The sequence below is a fragment of the Micromys minutus genome (genome assembly GCF_963924665.1).
Source record: "Micromys minutus genome assembly, chromosome: 8".
Taxonomy (NCBI): domain Eukaryota; kingdom Metazoa; phylum Chordata; class Mammalia; order Rodentia; family Muridae; genus Micromys; species Micromys minutus.
Window position 1 is genome coordinate 42,444,261 of NC_137977.1, and position 15,698 is coordinate 42,459,958.

Below are 15,698 nucleotides of genomic sequence, written 5' to 3' on the forward strand. Positions count from 1 at the left end.
CTAAAGACAAACATTAAAAGAGAGAAAAGGAAACAGATACAGGGGGAATAAATCTAAGCTCAGACCCATGCTGAATCTGGAAAGATGGAAAGAGCTGGCCAAGAAATACAGAAATAATTGTGCAGAGTAAACGGGCTAGTTGGCAAGGCCAGTACCTCCACAGCTAGAGGCTTTAAAGAGAGGGAATCTCAACTGGGCATGGTGGTGCAAGCCTTTGATCCCAGTACTCAAGAGGCAGGCACAGGCTGATTCCTGAGTTCAAGACCAGCCTGGTATATATAGGAAGCCCCAGGCCTGCCAAAGTTACAAACTCAGATTGTGCCTCAACCCACCCCCCAGAGCTGGGATTGGGTGGAGAATCTCACCCCGGGGGCAAGTGAAACCTTTTATGTCTTAAGCACAGGACAAAGTGCTTTGCTCTATCTTTCAACATCTCTGTTTGCTGGAGAGTGGAACCAGAGAGCTCAATTTAAAACAGAGTTGCATAGCATTCTAGCATTCACAAAGTCCTTGGTTCCCCCGACCAGAACACTGCAAATCTGGGTGTGATGCTGTACAATGTCATCCCAGCACCTGGGGAAACACAGCATAAAGTTCAAGGTCATCCTTAGCTACAAAGCTAGTTCTAGGCCAGCCCTAGCTTCATGAGATGTGACTTTAAAAATAAAAGTTGAGAGAGCCAGGAAGCTTGGTCTTAGCACTGCAGTGGGACAAGGGGACAGGAAACGACCATCGATCTGTTTGGAAAGAAGAACTGACAGGCACACTAACAGAACAGAAGGGGGAATAAGGAAAATGGACAAGAATGACTCTCTCAGGTCTCTTCCTTGAAAGCTACTATAGCAGTTAATGCAGAAGTAGGTGGACCCCTAATTTTGAGGTTAAGTTGGTCAAACAGCAGTTTCCCAAGCAGTAAGGGCTTCACAGAGAAATGCCATCACAAAATAATAATAATAATAATAATAATAATAATAATAATAATAATAGAAAGAAAAGCTGGGTATGGGGCTGTCATGGTAGCTGAGGAGATCAGGACTCCTGCTGCCAAGGTTGACAACAATTCCCAGGATCCACTTCATGGGAAGAACCTACTCCTGAAAGTTGACCTTTAATTTCCACACACATGCTACAAACACACGCACACACAAACTAACCAACTAAAAATGAATACTTCTTTGGAAAAAAGACAAAGAAAAGCTAAGTACACAGACAACTGAGGAAAAGGGCAGGGTTTGTAGTTGAGAATGAATATAGGCAATGTTAATATGGCCTGTGACACAGTGACACAACGTCCCCAGTCATGACTGCAACCCCTTTAGCTATCCCACGCCTCTCTTTCAAAGGTAGCTACAGGAAACTTCATCTGCATGCACACACCTGCAATCTCAGCATGCACAAATAAATGAGGAAAGAAAGCACCTCCTGTGGATCATAGGCTGGAACCCCTCTCCCCACCCTGCCTCTTAACAAGCCTCCCATTCCATCCTCCAGAGCCTCGCTGAGCTGCAAGCTGCAGACTCCACTTGGCTCCCTTTCCCCAAGCACCTGCACTTCTTAGATCAAGTTTTGTGGAAGGCGGTGTGGGAATGTATCATGTTGGAAACACTCTTACTCTTGGAGCAGGCAGCTCCAAATCTAGCAACTGAGCTTATAAGTGTGTTGAAACAAACAGACAGAACAGCAACCACTGTAAACTTTTTCTAACAGAGATAACCCATCAGAATGTGACCTATGAACTATGTAACAGGCATTTAAAAGAAACATGAATTTAAAATGAATGGATGGGCATGTAAGAAAAGCATGGAAGAGTTTCAATGGTATAACACTAAGTACAAGACAGTAGGCCTATGTAGGTTTATGTTAAGGCAATACATGATTGGACAGAAGAGAGATAGGCCGGAAAAGGTCTAGGAGCAGAAAAGGAAGCAGTAGTCAGAGATTGAGAGAAGTCTGAGAGGAACAAAGATGGAGACAGATGTTTATGTTTCTCTCGTCACATCTCTAGCTTGATGAGGTTGTCATTATTAATTCTAAGGGTTTCTATGGGTCTTTTTATCTCATATAGAAGGACGGTTTATATCTTTGTCTACTGGTTGTAAGCTTGTTGTGTAGAGGGTTTGTGGATTGAGACCTAAATATATAACCTGTTTGATATACAGCTACCAGGCTGTGGAGTCATGTTTGTACTGGGCAGTGGAGGAAAGGAACATGCTGGGAGCGGTCCTATCCACCCGAATTGAATGGCATCAGAGTTCATAGAGGAAGCATAAGACTGCCAAGTTAGAGATCCTTGTAGTGCCAGATGACCTCGAGCAGGAGCAGGCAAAGCATGGGATAAAAGGTTAAGTATCTTTTTAATATTTACTACAACACACTTATAGTAAGCAACTCTTTGCTTCAACTTGGACTCTGCACCAAACTGTCAGCAGTGGCAATTCCTTAGAATTAGAGCTGATGTTCACTTATATATATATATACACATACATACATATGGATAGATATATATATACACACATACATACATATGGATGGATGTTTTAACTACATGTATGCCTGTACACTACAGGTATGCCCAGTGCCCTCAGAAACCAAAAGAGAGTGTCCAATCTTTATAGATGGTTGTGAGCCACCACGTACATGCTGGAAACCAGACTCAGTTCCCCTGCAAGAGGAGTCCACAATCGTTACCACTGAGCATTCCCTCCACTCCTACTTAGCATATTTTATATAACTGCAAAGTTTACTTTTCCAAAAAAAAAATTAATCTTATTTTTATATGTATCTTTGGGGGGTATTCTCATGCATATGGGTACCTGTGGAAACCAGAAGATGGCATCAGATCCCTTGTAGTTAATGTTATATGTCTCTAAGAGCTGCCTAACATAGATGCTGGGAACCATACTCTAGTCTAATAAGGGCAGCAAACATTCAACCATTAAGCCATCCCTCCAGCACCAAAATATGTACTTATTTAGATTTTCTGGGGTTGTGAGGATGATAGGGGGAGAAGGTCAGAGGACAACTTGCAAACTTGGGGTAGTTGGTTCTCCCCTTCCACCATGTATGTCTTGGGGAGAGATCTTGGGTTGCCGGGCTTGGCAGCAGCTGCTTAAGCCTACTGAGTCATCCCGCCAGGCCAAGTCAGTCATCTTTAGGATACATGTCCTGCTTGTAACCTTAACTGAACTAGCACAGATCCCATCCTTCCCAGAAGAACAGAGGTGTTGTCATGTTTCTTATGAATTCAGCTGACACAGCTTTAAGTCAAGCCACGCTGATGAGCATCAGCTGACATCAAGTATATGTGTCCTCTACCTTCCACACATCAGACATTTAAAAAAAAATAATTATGACTTATTTTATGTATAGGTGTGTGCCTCAGTGTATGCATGTGCACTATATGAATGCAGAAGCCCACAGAAGTCAGCAGAGGGCCTCTGACCTCCTGAAACTGGGCTGCCATGTGGGTGCTGAGAACTGAACCGATCTTCTGCAAAGTAAATGCTCTTAAGCACGGAGTCATCTCTCCGGTCCTATGTGGTGCACATTTAATTTACTCCAGACAGTCTCGTGGCTACTATACAACTGCTTGGGACAACACTGTAAACCAGGTAGCTATGATTCTTACAACTAAGCACAGCGGCAGAGAGGGGAAGCAGACTACATAAAGGGGAGGACTTGTCACTCAGTGTTACTGAGGGAGGGGGGCGGAAGGCCTTTCAAAGTGTAGAGCAACGACTTTAAGCATGACTGTTCTCCGCCAAGTAAAAAGATTGACACATCAGAGAGAAGTGCAGGGCGTGTGCGAAGGCCAAAGGCAGAGAGAATATAAGTCGTTTTGAAGAGCAAACCAGCTCGGAGTGGCAAGAGAAGAAAAGGAGCCACATGGCCAAGGGTCACAGATCTAACAAATGACATGGATCACAGGAGATTTCAAAAAGGAGAAAAATCATCAAAATACACGTAATATATTGCTCCAGGTCCAGCTGTAGAAAGTGACTGGAGAGATAATAAAGAATGCTTTGGTTCGCAGTGGTTCCAGGAGAGATGTCAGGTGCCAGTGGGGTTTGCAGGCAGGGCCTTGGGGATAGGTGAACTGCCCAGTCCCCAGCACCATAAAACCATTTATGTCTTTATAAATTACCCTGTTCCTAATATTTAGTTATAGCAACAGACCCCTCTGGCTCTGCCAATCCTTCCTCCCCCTCCCGTGAAGGACTGCCTGAGCTCCAATATTCAGCTGTAGGGCTCTGCAACTATTCCCTTAATTATACCTTGTTTTTATCTCCCTTAAGGAAAAATGTTCCCTTTGAAATGTCTAAGTGGGAGTGAAACGAAACAGTGTTCTGTTGTGATGTAGGGAAAGCCAACAGAAGGAAAGAGGACAGCAGAAAGCCTCATGGGAAGAGTCCTTCAGAGAGGCTGTAGACCAGGACAGCCTGTTCTGATGTTTTCGTCGGAGGCCCATCTATGCCTTCTCTCAGTCACTGCCACACTGACCAGAGCCCAAGAGGACTGTTAGAGAAAGCTGTATCTGCACTAATCTTTGAACTCGATTACTCAACTCCAAGCCCAACAAGTTGATCCCTAATGACCTTCCTGACTTATTCAGCAATTCCTTCTGGAGCTCAAAACGGCAAGAGCTGCTGAAGAAATGCTGAATACAATCTGCCACTGTGGAGTCCCAACGGAGATTCAAAAACAGCAACAAAACAACATAACACAATATCCTGGGAAGATGAGCATGACAGGGACCACTGCATCAAGGACACAGACTTAAAGGTCAGCTAAGGAGGGGAACGAGATGGCTCCGCAGGTAGAGGTGCTTGCTGCTCAAGCCTGGTGACCTGAGTTTGAGCCCCAGAACCCACATAAGATGGAAGGAAGGAACCAACTGAACAAAGCTGACCTCGGACCTCCATATGCACATCATGAAGCAGGCATACACACATCACTACCTTCTTTATCATAATAATCAATAGGTTTTAAAATCAGCTTAGGAAGAGTAACGCTGAAACTACACAAACTAATCTCAAACATATTTTTATTTACTCTAAGTAAGCAACCGTGGGCATAAATGTTTCTGTTTAAAAGACATGTGAATGATTCCAGCATTTGGGAAGCCGAGGCAGGAAAAACAAAAAGAAAGCAAACAGGGAAGAAATGTAGGTAGGTCAGGGCTGGAGTGATGTCACAGCAATTAAGAGCACTTGTTGCTCTTGCAGAGGACCCAAATTCAGTTTCTAACACCCAAGTAGCAGCTCACTCCAGAGCCCTCTTCTGACTTCTGAAAGCACTGCATGTGACACACAACATATATTCAAGCAAAACTCTGGTACGCATAAAATAAATAAATCTCTTTTTAAAAGAGATTCTCTCCTTCACATCACACTTCACACCCACCTAGAGGCCCTCACAATTCTCACTCTGGCTCTGTTAACCCATGATGCATGCTTTTCAGAGATGAAGGAGGCACATTTTGCCTCCTAGCCAACAGGGACTCCTTAGGCCTGGGAAAATGCTCTGGAGCCAGGCATGCTGTGAAGACACTCTGTCCCTGGTCAGTCTCAGAGGAGAGGCGGGAGAAACAGAGAACAAAGAGCTCCCCTTCTTTGCTCAATTAGAGGTTTGGGGGAGAATATTCACGGCTCCAGTTGACACTGTCCCACAGAAGTTTTCATCTATTTTGAAGTTACCCATTCTTCTAATCCCAAACGGAAAGGACACTGGTTTTAGAATACCCAGGAGAAAATCAGCACAGGCCCCAAGAATGCACATTTCAGCACTTTCCCATGCTCATCTGTCTTTCACGAGTACATCAGGTGACCTGTTCTGCGGTGGAGACCATAAACGCCGTACTTACATCTGCCCAGATGTTCCAAGCTTTCTTGGCTTTCCCTATGGTTTCTTCATAGTCTTTCATGCTGGCCTAAGTTAAGAATGGGAGTGAGAGAAAAGTGTAAGTGAGAAAGAAAAGAAGCTGTGTCTGCAGATACTGACTGGCTGCACACCTTTGATCCTGGCAGTCAGGAAGCAAAGGCAGGTGGATCTCTCTGAGTTTGAGACCAGCCCGGCCTATGGAGTGAGTTCTAGGACAGCCAGGGCTACACAGTGAAAGCCTGTCTCAAGAAACCAAAATTAACCAATCAATTAATTAATCAATGCAAAGAGGTTGGAATGTTGCAAATCCAGAACCTAATCACCTTATTCTGGGCTAGTTTTCACCCCCCTGAATAATCCATTCCTTGCCCACCCTGGTGTCTTTCAGAACTAGCATGCAGTGACTGAAGAAAATCCTGTGACTAACCAATAAAAACCTCTGGGAATCTATCAGCTTAGCAGATCACTAGTTTCCACCAACCCAAAAGCTAACTAAATGGGGACAACAGACGGTGTCCCCATTGCTGTAACCACCCCTCTGAGGTACCACCAATGTACTGTTAAATTGCTTAGGTATATGACTTTATTTTTCTGCAACTATAAAACTCTATGGGACAGCTTCCCTGGGGAAACAACCTGCATTTCCCAGGCATGATGAGCACTCAAATTTGACTCCAGAATAAGCTATTTCCTGTTCCCTTTAAGGTGAGGGCTATGGTTTTCCTGCACTGACTACAGGATACTCGCCTTCTAGAATATGCAAATATTTCTGCAAAAGAAGTGGAAACTTTCTTATTGTCCCTAAGACTCACAGATGATAATGATTTCAACAGCCTACAATCCTAAAGTCTATTTATAAAGCTGGGGTAGTGGCCCAGAGGCAAAGCTTATTCCTAGCACTGATGAAGCCCTGGAATTCAATTCCAAGCACGGGGAGTAGGGAATGTGTATTAAATTAAACTAAAGCATAAACTGTTGAAAACTAGAAATCTAATAAAAGAAAAGATAACCCAGCCGTACTGTAAAGCCTTGCTTTTTAAATGGAGGTCTAGCCTCATCTAGATACAACATCTGACCCATTTAAGAAAGTTCAGACTTGGGCTCCAACTCAGATTTGAAGAATCAGAACCTTCATTCTAAAATAATACCCTCTGGGGTTGACTGAGAAGCAATACCCAGAGGGAGACTAGGAAAGCAGTCCAACTTGCCTAGCATGTATGTAGCTCTGGCTGGGTTCAAGCCCCAGCACAAACCTAGTACAGTCCTGCATGCCTCTAGGTCAGTTCAAAGTCCTAAACAACAGGCTCAGCACTAGCCTGGGCTACGTGAGATCTTATATGCAAACAACAATAAAAAGACCTTTTGCCTAATCCTGATTCACCTTTTCTAGCTAATTCCACAGAGCAAGAGTGGGTGGTCTCTCCAGATGGTCTCAGAGTGAAAAAGAACAGCGTGGTTCTCCACGTGTGTGCTGCTTGTGATCTTTGTTTACCTCTAAAGAACACCAGCGCAGTCCCCCGGAACAGCTTACCTGTCGGACTCTTGCAATTGGCTCATTGTTAGCAGGACAATAGGTCGTAATTACCTTGAAACAAACAAAAATTAACAATCATACATAGAAATTATAATCATTCCCAAAATAGAAAAATAAAAGCAAAGTTGGTGCCTTCAGACTAACTTCTGTTCCAACTAACCCACTCTTCAGAACAGTCTTGGGTTTCTCACCTATTCTTTAGGAACTTTCTGTAAGATCCATGGATTGGACATCTAAATACTACATATACACAACACACCTAGCCCTCAATGTAGCCAGATATTCAGCCGACAGGTTTAGCATACTGCTTTTCCTATGCTCTGGTCTGGAAACAGAACGCCTAAGTCCAAACTATGAAAAGGCCTGTGTTAATGAAACCGGAGAGTCTCCAGGAGAAAAAAAAAAAAAGACAAAACTAAAGAGCACCTAAAGGATTAGGCTTTATCAAAAGATACTAATAACTAGATGATGTCACAAGAGAAGCAGGCGGGCTCAGGTCAGTGATAGAGTGCTTGCCTCGGGTGCACATGGCCCTAGGTTCAAGTCCACCCCACCCCACCCCACCCCCCAAAAAGAGACAACGGAGCGGAGAGAAGCTCCCAATTTCATGGTAACAGTTAAAATCACCTGTATCTCCTACTGCCAAGGATAGCCAAAAGTTGCTTTTCCTGTAACAAAGCAGGTTCTAGTAGAGTTAAATGTCATATTTCTGAAAAAGTTTTATTTCCCTTGAAAGTATGAGACACTCTCCTAAGTTTGGGGCAACTAGAACCTTCCCTGTTTCCACGCTGCATGTTTTATCTCGGTGCTCAGTCTGGCAATAAATACTAAAAACCAAGTCTTCAAGGGGAGAAAGTTCACAAAATCTCAGCCAGGACGAGCTTGTTACAGATTCCCAAGCAAGACTGCCATACGGTTTAAGTAAGCACTGAAATTTAGCCTCCCTAACAGCTCCAAAACGCCGTCGATTCCTCACAGCACTAAAATCAATCGATTCTTCTTGCCTTTCTCCACGAGAAAACTTCTGCTGCACAACTTTAGAACTTCCTAAGCAGGTCTATCCTCCCTCAGCTCCAGTTGGGAGGTAGGAAAGGAGGCGCCCGCCTTGCGGCCTCCAGGGCAAACCTCGGCTACAATTTTCCCCGGACGCTCGCTCGCATACCTCTCCCCGGCCACCCCAGCTTCCATTAAACACGCCCTCGTTATCCTCGCGGAGCCCCAGGTCTTGCAGCCAGGCATACTGGGGATGATGGATCAGCAGAGTGGACATGAGGGCGGCGGGCCTGCTCCAAGGGCGGGAAAGCTTGTGGGCCTTCACAGTCTGCACGCAGAGCCTGCGAGCCAGACGCCACATAGTGAGCTCAGCACGCTAGAAGCCCCCACCGCAGGGCCGTCCGGAAAAAACAGCCCCGCCCCCAGTCTCAGAGAGTCCACTTGGCTGGCCCCGCCCCCTGCCCGGTTCCTGGGGACGCCGTCCCCCAGCCCCCTTCTGCGAGCGCTCATTGGGCAGACCCCTCCCCCAGAGATCCCATTGGGCAGCCTCGCTCCCCCACCCCCTTGACACGCCCCCTGCCCACTCCCCATCCGCTCCCGCTGGGGTCGTCCGGACTCTGGGTGCTGTGGCTGCCTCAGGGTCTGGGGCGGGGACGAGGCCGAGGGGGCGGGGACTGCGCCACCCGCTGCTTCTGAAGTCCACTGGGATCGAGCGGAGCTTTCAAACCACCGCTCGCTCCGGGGCGGTCCTAAACTCAGGGCTCAGGTATTCTGGGCATGCTCATTCCGTGGGTCTGGGCTGAAAATCTCAGTAACTCTACTCAGCACTCCAGAAGCGATGACGTAGCTGATCTTCGTTATAGCCCAGTAAGGTTTTTCCAGCGTATGGAGGTTTGAAGAAAGGTTATTTTCGCTGCTTTGGTAAATTACAAAATTTCTTAATAAATGAAAAGTATCACATGATTGCACCGCCTTCTAAATATGCTGCCTCGGTACATTCTTATTTTTAAAGAACACCGTTTTAATCAATGTACTTCGCTCTCTTTGTCTTTTTTCTGCAATGTCCTTGCCCCTCACGGATAACTCCGTCATTCCTCAATAACCAGGCCTCTTTATGGGGAAATCCTAGCATCCCATCAGCACTAGCCACATGCATTCAAATTAAGTAGGTGCCTCCATGAACTCCAGCCTGTTAACTCATTTTGCTATTCCCAGGCCACGTTGGGTTTCTCAATGATTCCTCGCCTATGTTTTCAATATGCTTCGATTGATTTCTACCCTGCAGCCAAAGTCACAAAAGGATACAAATAAGAAAGGAAAAAACAAAGTCAAACTATACTTACTTGCACATGATATGACCCTTTAAAAAATCTCTGAAGACTATACTAGATGTGTCTATGATCTGTTAACCCTTTAGCAAAGCAGATATAAAAATCAATAGAAAATATTGGACTCTTTTTTTTTTTTTTTTTTTTTTTTTTTAGACAAAGTCTTACACAGCCCAGACTAGCCTCCTGCTCACCATGAGGATGATCTTAGCTCCTGCCTCTCCCACCTGAATGCTGATATTATAGGCAGGGGCAAATGTACCTGACTCTACACTGCTAAGAAATCCAGGGCTTCATGCATGCTGGGCAAATAAGTCTAGCAATGAAGCTACCTGACTAATCTATTGTCTTCTCTCTGTAGCAATAACAAACATGCTGAAGAAAAGGAAAACAAGTGCATTGGCCATAGCAGTAATGATAATAATAATAATAGGTTCCATTTCCAGCACAGCATAACAAAGCTAGGTATAAAAACCACAAGGCAGAAGAGAGACAGTTTAGAAGGTGACCAATAGAAGGAAGGAAGGAGATAAATATGAGCCAAGTCAAGCTACATGGCATCCACGCATGAGAATGTTATACTGAGAGTGGTTTCTGCAGTGAAAATGCACTGGGGCTGGAGAAATGGCTCTGCAGTGGAGAACACTGGCTGTTCTTCCAGAGGACCCAGGGTTCAATTCCCAGCACCCACATGGTGGCTCACAACTGTCTGTCTGTAACTCTAGTTCCAGGAGACCTGTCACCCTCACACGAACATACATGCAGGCAAAAATCACCAAAATAAATAATTTTTTAAAATGTATTTAAAATTTTATTAAAATTAAATAAATTATTTAAAAAGAAAGAAAATACATGAAGATTTTTAAACATATATTTTAAAAAGATGGCTTAGAGGAGCCGGTAGGATTGATATAAAATATATTTTATATATATAAATAGATGTAATATTCTTAAAGAATATATGAAGCATATATTTTAAGGATACATAAATACTATACTTTTTAAAGAAGATGGCAAGCACTTAACTCCTGTGAGTCGAGAATTTTTATTATAATAAGCAAAATGTACTCCAAATCACCTCAAGAAATGCACCTGAATGACCTGGGCATGTGGATTGGTTTATTACAAGGAGTTGTGAAGTCAGAACAACCACCACCACAACCACCATCACCCCCACCCCAGCTCACACCACCCCCAACAGTCATAACACTAGAAGGTCAAACTGTCCTTGGTAAGCCAATTAAAATGACAAATAAATGGTTCAAAGGGTTTAGGCATTTGAAGCCAAACCCAATGACCCAAGTTCAGTCCCCAGTACCACATGACAGAAGGAGAGAAATGACTCCAGCAAGTTGTCCTCTGACCTGTACACATGGGTTATGGCATGTACTTCTGCACACACTTGCCCACACACACTAAATAAACAAATAAATGTCTTTAATTTTTAATAATTAGAAACAAACAGACAATAATGAACATCAGGAAGGAGATTTGGGGCTAGAAGCATGGCTCAGCAGTCAGGAGCACTTGGTGCTCTTGCAGAAGACTTGAGTTTGATTTCCAGCACCCACACTGGGCAGCTAATGGAGTGTGAATACCCACACTCCAGTGGCTGTAACTCCTGCTCCAAGGGATCTGACCTCTAGCCTTTAAAGGCACACACACACACACACACACACACACACACGCACGCACTAAAAATAAAAATAAAATTGCAATCACATTACCTGTCTTGTAAGGGACAGCAGCCTTTTTCCTGGTAAGCTTGTAATCTTGTCCCCTAAAAGTGCCTGCCATGCCTAGGGCTAACACTCTTATTCCCATCATATGCAACTAATTCAAAATACTAAGAGCTAAAAGTAAGAGCTAAAACTCTTAGAGAAAACATTTTTTAAAAAATCTTTGCTATGACAAAGTGTTTAGTTATAGATATCCTTAGCTATCCACAGACTCCATACATTGCCACAGTTAGAAATACCATAGGGACTCTGAAGCTGCTATTCCCCAAAGCATTGACTCTTCACTTGGGCCTGTAGCCATCTTCAGGGTCACTGAAAACAGTAGGAAGTCCTTACACCTCTGCCTTCATTTCCTATATGTCTCCTATACTGTTTTGGCATTTTAGGTCACACTCTTCCTGCTCCACTCCACACTCCAACATAGCAAGCAGTTAAGGAGTGTTTATTTGAAGCTGGTGGACACCAAGGTATGAGTAGCTAATGTATTTTCAAGATTTACAAGGCCATCATAATCAGCAGATTTTCAACCTCCAGGTTTTACAAAAAGAGCTCTGCAGGTCACAGGAATGCACCCGAAAGTCTCTAGGTGTTTTGCTAAACACTACAGCAAAGGTTTTAGTGCACAGCTGATTGATTACCAGAAGGGTGGAAGCTATAGGCTCCCTTGCCAGTTGGAAGCAGAATGTATAGGAAGGAGAGGTGAGATTGTTAATTGAACATTCGGTAAGCCAGTCAGTTCTGACAGTGAAACCACACCAGAGAAAAATGGCTTTAAAGAAGAAAGATTTTGGTGCTGGAGAGATGGCTTAGTGGATAAAGGCATCAACTGCTCTTCCAAAGGTCCTGAGTGCAGCTCCGAGAAACCACGTGATGGCTCACAACCATCTGTAATGAAATCTGATGCCCTCTCTGGAGTGTCTGAAGATAACTACATATGTATAAAATAAATAAATTTTAAGAAAAAAGAAAGAAAGAAAGAAGATTCCTTTTGGCTCACAATTTTAGAGGTTGCGGCCCAGGACTAGCTGTAGGCGCATGGAAAGACAAAATAAAAGACCATGAAAGAGAAAAACTGTTTACCTTATGGGGACAGGAAGGAGAGCAGGGATAAATGAGTCCCCTTAAAGGTAGACTCCCAGTAATCCATGTGTCTCAGGAAAGCTCCACCTCTTCCTAAGAGTTCATTTAGCTATTAGCTCATCAATAGGCTGATGAGATTAGCTCTCTTATAATCTGCCACGTCTCAATAATCACACCATTTGGGAACCAACCTTCCAACACATGAGCTTTTGGGGTGATTTAATAACAAACTCAGGACACATGCCTCCTCGCAGGTCACATATTTTACTGTGGGCAGGAGGGTGTGAGCAGATGACCACACTTTTCTGGTCATGTCCCTTCCTGAAAAGTCAGTTGTAACTGGGTATGGCAGGGCTCGCCCTTAATCCCAGCACTCAGAGGCAGAGGCAAGCAGATCTCTGAGGTTGAGGCCAATGTGGTCTACAGAGAAAGTTCTAAGCTAGCAGGGCTACACAAAGAAACCCTGTCTCCAAAAAAAAAAAAAAAAAAAAAAAAAGCAGAGAGATTGCAAAGTGTAAAAATTCAGGGAAAGAACTTAGACTTTGCCCAAAAGATAACATTAAAACTTTGTTATTTAAGCCCTCACCCTAGAATCCAGTTTATATTTCCTGCTAACTGGGCATCAAAAAATTTCAACACTACTGAGAAAAAAAAAAGAACAAAACCAACCAAAAAGCAGGAACAGATGGACTATAGAGATAAAGTTCATTTTCCCAAAGACAAGGAAGGACAGTCAAAACAAATGAAGTAAGCAGTTTAGCGTCAGAATGTTTGTGAGTTTGCGTTTTACTAGGTTAGTGCTCCTCTCCCATCTCTAAACACAAACAATGTACCTGGTAAAAATCCCTTTACAAAAAGAAAACTTTCCTTTACAAAAAGGAAGTCTTTAATGTAGGTCAAGTAGGAGCAAATGTTTCAATTTCCTTCTTAATCTTTGTTGTATCTTTAGAGCCTGCTGTAAATTACTTTTCTTTAAGTAATGTAACAAAGTTGCAATTTCATGATCCACTGTGCAGATAGAAAAGCACAACTCTCTGTTGAGCTCATGCCCATTTTGATTGGGGACTGTCCTCCTCCCTGTCTCAGTGGCCAGCACTCAGTCTGAAGTATACACCACCCCTCATCTTACCGAGCTTGTTAGCTTTGCTTTTCTCTGCCTAGTCCTGACATTCTTTTCCACGGTGCAGTCAAGGTTTTAACTTTAACTGGGGAGATCCCTAAGGCTATGGGGAAGCTCTGCTGGCCTATGTCCCACCAGCAGAGTGGTGACATTTAACAGTTACCATGGCAATGGTCACAAAGAGAAAGGGGGGAAGGGAGGGAAAAAAAGGAGAGAGAGAAAGAAGTGGTACCTGAACTCCAAAACGCTCACTAGCCAATATCTGAAAAAAAAAAAAAAAAAAAAAAAAAAAAAAAAAAAAAAGAATATTCCTCCCTGGTTCTAGGCCTATACCTCTTCCTCGATTATGTGCTCTATATCTGGTACTTCTCAATGTCCAAGAATTGCAAACCTGATTTGAAACTTTATCCTCCATTTCTCTTGCTATTAGCCAAAACTAAGTCTCATTTTTCTGCTCAGTTGATGCTTCGTTCCATAATCCTGAGAAAGAAAATGGACCCAAGCTGGAGCAAAAGACAGACCTAAAACAACAGTCTGTTGAATTGGTGCATTTTTTTAAAAGTCAGGCTTATTGACTCCTAAGCATTTCTTCTTCTCTTTTCTTTTTTTCTTTTTCACATTGTCTTAGTCAGGGTTTCTATTTCTGCACAAACATCATGACCATGAAGCAAGTTGGGCAGAAAGGGGTTTATTCAGCTTACACTTCCACATCGCTGTTCATCACCAAAGGAAGTCAGGACCGGAACCCAAGCATGTCAGGAAGCAGGAGCTGATGCAGAGGCCATGGAGGGATGTCACTTACTGGCTTTCTTCCCTTGGCTTGCTCAGCCTGCTTTCTTATAGAACCCAGGTCTACCAGCCCAGGGATGGCACCACCCACAATGGGTTGGGCCCTTCCCCTTTGATCACTAGTTGAAAAAATGCCTTACCACTGGGTCTCACGGAGGCCCTTCCTCTTCTCGGCAACATGAGCCTGAACAGTCCTTAGGGCACCCCATCATGTGGCTGTGTGACTATGGAGTGTTTTAAACTCGTGGGCTGACATGAAGTTGCTTAGCTGATGGTCCTTTACTTATGTCACCAGGAGAAGGACTAAGACCTGTCAGTTTTGTGAGAAACAAGACCCTTCACTTTGTAATCACAAAATCAAGAGGCTAGGGAAAGTTACAAAGGTTTTATTTTGCAATTCTGTACACTGTGTAGCTCACAACCTTTGCTCTCACCCTCCCTAAACCCCCCAACCTATGGGTTCAGGACACAAAGCCTTATCTATTGTATATCCTGGGTCTTAGGATTCCCTCCCTCCTTTTTCCGATCATGGGTTCAGTCACATGGGAGGGTGCCTGTAACTTTTAAACCTAGGATAAACTGAGATTACCTAGACAGGCAGGCACCAGAGGCTAGCTAAGGGAAGAGGGGGAAGGGGGGGATGAGGAGGGGGAGGGTGATGGTAGGGTAGTTGTTGACCTGTAACTGAGCGCTAAACCTTCTCAAATTGAAAATGGAACATCATGTATGTGTATGTATGCATGCATTTAATAGGTTCGAGAGGGTCAAAGCTCATGGTGTAGAGGCATGGCAGTATGTAACATATTTATTTCTTGCAAAATGAGGGTCAAATTGCCTGGCCTCCACCGGCTTGGGTTAAAGGGAAAATATAGACATTAAAAGGAGTGCTTACACTAAAGGCCTGTACTTAACAGCACTTTAATAATATCTTAACCCCGGGGCACGATGGGCCATTTTAACGGTCTCTGGAATAAGGGCTTAGATACTTTAGCCTAAGGGTTACTCAGGAAAAGCAGCCGGAGCAAAGACTGCCCAAGAACACAAACGGGCCAGTGACCAAAATGCACATCCAGGCGCGCCACCGGGGAGAGCGGAGCTTGGCGGTGAGTTGAGGTGGAAGCAGAAAAAAATAGAATTCAACAACAACAACAACAACAACAACAACAAAAGCAGCCGGAAGGCCTGCCAGAGCATCCGGGTGAGAGGCGCGAGGTCAGGGCGGAACCCGGAGCGCT

At 44.0% G+C, this 15,698-nt stretch overlaps 1 protein-coding gene across 1 annotated transcript in view; it reads right to left on the reverse strand.

The window, feature by feature from the left end:
• The window catches only part of ALDH7A1 (aldehyde dehydrogenase 7 family member A1), a 34,459-nt gene extending 25,655 nt beyond the window's left edge, over positions 1-8,804 (reverse strand). Inside the window, exons 1-3 of the mRNA XM_080920484.1 lie at positions 8,577-8,804; positions 7,412-7,465; positions 5,864-5,929 (exon numbers count right to left, since the gene is read on the reverse strand). Coding sequence (XP_080776610.1) covers positions 5,864-5,929; positions 7,412-7,465; positions 8,577-8,768 — 312 coding nt within the window. The 5' untranslated portion in view covers positions 8,769-8,804. The remainder of the gene's footprint in view (positions 1-5,863; positions 5,930-7,411; positions 7,466-8,576) is intronic.
• Positions 8,805-15,698: the final 6,894 nt, after the last annotated feature.